General features: G+C 33.4%; 1 protein-coding gene across 1 annotated transcript; it reads left to right on the forward strand.

The window, feature by feature from the left end:
- The first annotated feature begins 259 nt into the window (after positions 1–259).
- LOC137828762 (Pentatricopeptide repeat (PPR) superfamily protein) lies at positions 260–2,103 on the forward strand. The gene has a single exon (XM_068635446.2). It carries the CDS (start codon positions 453–455, stop codon positions 1,926–1,928), a length of 1,476 nt encoding a protein of 491 aa, XP_068491547.1. The 5' UTR covers positions 260–452; the 3' UTR covers positions 1,929–2,103.
- Positions 2,104–6,446: the final 4,343 nt, after the last annotated feature.

Raw genomic sequence — 6,446 nt, forward strand, 5'->3', positions numbered from 1 at the left:
AATTCAAAACAAAGAAAAAAAATATATTTCATTATATTTTCTTTTTTTATATAATATTTTTAATGATTAATGTTGATTGAACCATTAGCATTATGTGTTGTAATAATAAAAAAAAAATACACTTTCTTTTCACTAGTATATAATAAAAACAATATATAACAAAAATTAAGCTGCCTTGGGAGAAGAAACACACAAATCAATATACTTTTTTTCTTTTGTATTTTTTATTAGTTTTTAATTTATTGATTTTCATGAGATTTGTGCTCTTTCCCGCTTTCACAAATTCGTCTTAGAACCAAACCAAACTGACCATAGGAATCTCAATCCCACCACACTTATTTCTTTAAACTTTTCTCTCAAATCTTTGAATATTCAGTCACTCGAATTCGGAAAACCAAACAGAACCAAAATTTAACGAGGAGTAGTATGATTGGCTTAAGCAGTTAGGAAGAATGCGTGGTTGGAATAAGGCGATATCACATACACACCCGAGTCTTCACCTTTCCCACCCTAACATCCAATCATTCGTGTGGAACAACCTCATTCGAGCCAGCTCCAGAAGCAGAGTTCATTCAGCCTTTCCTCCACCACTCTCTCTCTACCTTCGCATGCGCCTCCATGCCGTCCTCCCTGATCTTCACACCTTCCCATTCCTTCTCCAATCCATCAACACCCCTCTTCTAGGACGCCAACTTCACGCTCAAATCTTCCTCCTTGGCCTTGCCAACAACCCTTTCGTTCAAACCTCCCTTATCAATATCTATTCTTCCTGTCCCACCCCTACCTTCGCCCGCCAAGTGTTCGACGAAATTACACAACCTGACATACCCTCATGGAACGCCATCATCCACGCCAGTGCCAAAGCCGGCTTGATTCACATTGCGTGGAAACTGTTCGATCAAATGCCTGAAAGGAACGTCATTTCCTGGAGCTGCATGATTCACGGTTACGTAACCTGTGCCGAGTACAAGGCGGCGCTTTCTCTGTTTCGTAGTCTGCACACGTTGCAAGGAAGTAAACTCAGACCCAATGAGTTCACTTTGTCATCAGTGCTCTCAGCTTGTGCGCGGTTAGGTGCCTTTCAGCATGGGAAGTGGCTTCATGCTTACATTTACAAAAGTGGGATGGAAATCCTTGGTGTGTTAGGGACGTCTTTGATAGACATGTATGCCAAATGTGGAAGCATTGAAAGGGCGAAATGCATATTTGATCAAATGGGTCATGAAAAGGATGTAATGGCTTGGAGTGCCATGGTTGCTGCTTTTGCCATGCATGGACTCTCGGATGAATGCCTTGAACTGTTTGCGAGGATGGTAAATGATGGAGTGAGGCCAAATGCTGTGACGTTTGTGGGTGTTCTTTGTGCTTGTGTGCATGGAGGGTTGGTTAATGAAGGAGAGGAATATTTCAAGAGGATGTTGAATCAGTATTGTATTAGTCCTACGATTCAACATTATGGTTGCATGGTGGATTTATACAGCAGAGCAGGTCGTTTTGAAGATGCTTGGAATGTGGTGAAATCAATGCCTATGAAACCTGATGTGATGATATGGGGAACTATGCTTAGTGGGGCTAGGACGCATGAGGACATTAAAACTTGTGAGGTATCGATAACGAAGCTTCTTGAGTTGGACCCCACAAATAGTAGTGCCTACGTGCTTCTTTCTAACGTGTATACCAAGCTGGAACGGAGGAAGGAAGCGAGGCATTGGAGAGATCTTATGGAGATTCGGGGCATCAAGAAATTTCCAGGGTGTAGTTTGGTTGAGATAGATGGCGTTTTTCTTGAGTTTTTTGCGGGAGATAATTCTCATCCAGAAACGCAAGAAATGTATAGAATACTTGATGAGATCATGAAGAGGGTGGAAAACCATGGTTATGCACATAATACTGGCGAAGTATTGCTTGATTTGGATGAGGATGGCTAGGCCATTGAGGCCACCATCTTATTTGATCCCATATTTCTTAACTTTTCAGTGTGATACAATACTTAGATATACTTAAATAAAATTATGGTAATTGGTATAATCATTTCTAATATTAAGAAATTTTGTTTGCCTTTTGAAACTCCATATATGAATATAATCATAGAGATATGTACTTATGTAATAAATATTTTTCTCGACAAATTATTAAAGTCTATAGCTACTAGTAAAGATGAGAAAGATGATTCTTCTTGTCACTGTTTTGTACTTACTATTTTAGTATGCATAATTTATTATTAATTTTATTCTTATCAATATCTCATTTTATTTTTATCTTTTAAGTTTTGTAATTGTTTAAAAATTAATTAACTATCTACAATAAAAAAAAACCTACCTATTGTAAAATTATAAAATTTATTTATTTATTTTATAATCACATTTTATGAACATATGTTTTTATAAATTTAATAATAATTTTTATAAGAATTAATTATTTAACTTTTGTTATCATAAGAAAAAGGTGGATACGCTAGTTGCATATTTCAACTAGTATTTTGTAGCGTACATTTTATTCTCTAGATGATTATTATTTATTTATTTTTTAAATTAAAAATAGAATGTCTAAAGTTTGAGAAGCTATTTAGCATAGAAACTGATAGGATCCGAACACAGATATATGTAAAATCTCTAAAATGTAGGACACGTGGACACAGATCTATATATTATATAATTATGAATTATATAATTTGACAATAAAGATTTATGTGCACAAGTATGTTCCAGATTATTTTTTGGAACAAAAAGATGTTTTTCATGACTGGTTCACAAAGATTTGTTTCTTATTTTTATAATCATAATAACAATTTATACAATAAAGTTTGAATTTTTAGAAAATTAATGTATTTTTCCTTTTTAAAATTGTATTAAAACTGTAATATAATTGTCAGAAATCTAACAAATACTTTTTGAATTAGACACTTCACGGATACGTGTTCTACATGTGTCATACGAATGTCCATGTTTGATACAATTATCAGACACCAACACGTCATTTAAGATAAGTGTCCGCCGAAGCAACTACAACAATTCTTTCTTCGTCTTATTTTTCTTTTGTTTTTCTTTGTTAATTCTACAACAAAAGTTGCATCCGTGAATAGTAATTCAAACCAAATCCTTCATTGTTTTTTGAATGCTTTTTCCTTTTTGAATGCTTCTTCCTGTATCATATGTTTTTATGTCACTTTCATAATGTTTTATATTTTAAAATTATTTAATATCTTGGATTATGTAATTTTAAAGTCCTTTTCTAAATTTTTAATTAACTTTCTGATATAAATCCTGAAGTTTGTTTTCATATGCATGTTTTCAAATTACATAATGTAGAAGTATTTTCTAATATGAGATTAGCTTCTGAATTATGTAATCTGGAAGTTTTTTTCAAAGGCGTGTCCGAATTACGTAATTTGGAAGCTACTCTTAAATCAAAACTTTCGAATTATATAATCAAGAATACCATTTTTAAAAAATATATTCCAGATTACATAATTCATAAGCTATTTCCGAATCAAAGATTAGTTTTCGGATTATGTAATCCAGAATATATATAATTTTTTTAAATTACTTCTGAATTTTATAAATTTATAAAAATAACACAAAAATGATAAAAAAAGTATTTTTACATTTTGTAAGGGGTTGTACAAGAACATATGGAGGAGAGGAGGTGCAAGAAGAAGCAGTCTTATTGTTTTCTAACTTCCTCGCTTGGTTTTGCGGTTTTCAAGTAGGGATCCACCTAGCCCAAGTGTATAAATTACCATATACATAAGTTTAAGGCTTCTTCTTCCTGCACCCCCATGTTTTTCTTCCTGCACCCTCACAATTTTAAATATTCCAACATTAACCTTGACCTATATTTTGAAAAGGGCACCGTTCTGCATTTCACAGTCACGGATCATCTTTATCCTTGGGTATCAACTGTTATGGAGGTTCTTCGTAATTTTTGGAAGCACGGTGGAGGAGTACGCAACGTTGCCGAAGTGTTGTTTGGGTTATAGAGGTAAGAGTTAAGTTTTTTTTAAGGAGCACGATGGTTATGAAGATTTCGGGATTACCGGATATCGGGATCCGATAATATATTCCAGATTCATGAATCCGGAATTGGTTTTTTTGTTATGGATTCCTGAATCCGGAATGGTCTTTTTGAATTATGAATTGTTGGATCCGAAATGATTTTTTTGACTTATGGATCCGAAATGCAATAATTTTGTTTCATTTTTTATTTATTTGTAGAAGCATGGACAATAGTGAAGAATTTGAACAAGAATTATATGATGGTGTGGATGTGTGGGATGATGATGATATTGAGAAGTCATTATCTAAATCGAAGGGATATGAATGTACAAATGCGTTTACTACAGATGAGGTAAAGTTAAGTTTGTAAAGTATGTTTAAGTTGTTTGTTAATTAGTAAATAATTTGTTATGATAACTTTTGTAGATATTTCGTACTCGGGATGAGCTCCTAAAGTGGGTTAGAAAAGTTGCGTTTCACTTTGGTTTTTGTATTGTGATATTGAGATCGGATACTTCAACTGGCCAACGAGGAAGGAAAACATTTGTATTATTAGGTTGTGAGAGAGGAGGTCAATTGCACTTTTTAGCAATTGCTTCACTAAATTATGTTTCAATTATATATGTCTGTTCTTTCCATGGTAAGTTTTATTTTTAGCTATAGTTATTGCCAATTGGCAATCATAATGCTTTGATACAAATGGGGTTGGTTTCATTCCTAACGGAATGTTTGTTAAGAAGTTTTCAACCACTCAGCTTCACTACCAACCATTTTGAGAGAAACAAACTCATATTTCATTGTTGATCTTGCAATAATAGTTTGCCTGGCTGATCTCCATGTAACTGCACCACCCTCAAGTGTAAATACAAAACCACTAATGGATTTTGTCTCATATGAATTAGAGATCCAGTTAGCATCATTGTACCCTTCAAGCACAATAGGAAATCCACTATATTCAATGGTATAATCCATTGTATCTCTCAAGTATTTCATGAGCCCCACAAGCGCATCCCAATGATCCTGACTAGAACATTGAGTGTACGTACTCAGTCTACAATCTTTGGTCTAGAAAAACTCATTAAATGCAATAAGCTCCTAATTATCTAGGCATACTGAGTTTGAGAAATAGATTCTCCTATGTTCTTCTTTAATTTAGAGTTAGCATCATGAACGATGCTCATTGACTTAAAGTCATAGTAACCAAACTTCTTAAGAAGTTTCTCAGTGTATTTTTCTTGGGATAGTGATATACTATCTCTCTTCCTTATAAATTTAACTCCTAGAATCACACTTGCTTCACACATGTCTTTCATCTCAAACTTAGATCCAAGAAATAATTTTGTTTTAAAAAGAATATCATTGCATGTACCAAAAATTAGCATGTCATCCACATATAAACATATAATGACACATTCCCCATTTTCAGATCTAGAATACACACATTTATTCACATCCGTAGTAGAAAAATCTTCACAAAGTAAAACATTATCAAGTTTTTCATGCCATTCTTTTGGTGCTTGTTTCAAACCATACAGAGATTTTAAAAGTTTGCATACTTTTTTCTTTTTAACCTGGAACTACACATCCTTTAGTTTGAGTCATATAAATTTCCTCTTCTAGTTCACCATTCAGAAATGTTGTTTTAACATCCATTTGATGAATTACTAACTTATGGATAGATGTTAGGGCTAGCAACACACGGATAGAGGAAATCCTAGTAATAGGGGCAAAAGTATCAAAGTAATCTAGGTTATATTTTTGAGTAAAACCTTTAGCAACTAATCTTGCCTTATATTTCTCTATGGATCCATCAGGATGGTATTTCTTCTTAAAAATCCACTTACAACCAATGGGTTTTGCTCCTTTAGGCATATCTACTAAGGTCCATGTATTATTTTTCTTAATTGAATCAAACTCAATCCTAATGGCCTTATCCCAATATTTAACATCAGGAGCACTAGTAGCTTCTAGAAAACTTATTGGATCATTTTCAACTAGATAAGTGTAAAAATCATCTCCAAATGATGTTTCCTTTCTCTGTCTTTTACTTATCCTAACATCCTCACTCATGACATCAATAACACTATCTATAGGTTGTTCAGATGTACCACTACTTTTAAAGGAAAGGTATGTTAAAAAAACTCAACATTTTTCGTCTCTACTATAGTGTTACGTTCAATTATATCATTATTAAGAGCTAGAAACCTATAGACAATACTATGTTCTGCATATCTTAAGAACATATAATCAGATGTTTTAGAACCTATTTTATTAATCATGTAACATCACTTTAGCTAAACACCCCCCACACTCTTAGATATTTCATATTAGGTTGATAACATTTCCACAACTCATAGGGTGTTTTACCAGTTTTCTTATGTGGTATCCAATTTCGCAAAAAACACGTGGTAAGCATAGATTCACCCTACAAATTATCAGGAGCATTAGAAC

Source organism: Phaseolus vulgaris, chromosome 7 (assembly GCF_051622355.1).
Source record: "Phaseolus vulgaris cultivar YP4 chromosome 7, ASM5162235v1, whole genome shotgun sequence".
In the NCBI taxonomy this organism is placed as follows: domain Eukaryota; kingdom Viridiplantae; phylum Streptophyta; class Magnoliopsida; order Fabales; family Fabaceae; genus Phaseolus; species Phaseolus vulgaris.

Bases quoted from the DNA above. Each gene is read 5' to 3' on its own strand.
- LOC137828762 (XM_068635446.2), top strand. From the start codon at position 453: ATGCGTGGTTGGAATAAGGCGATATCACATACACACCCGAGTCTTCAC.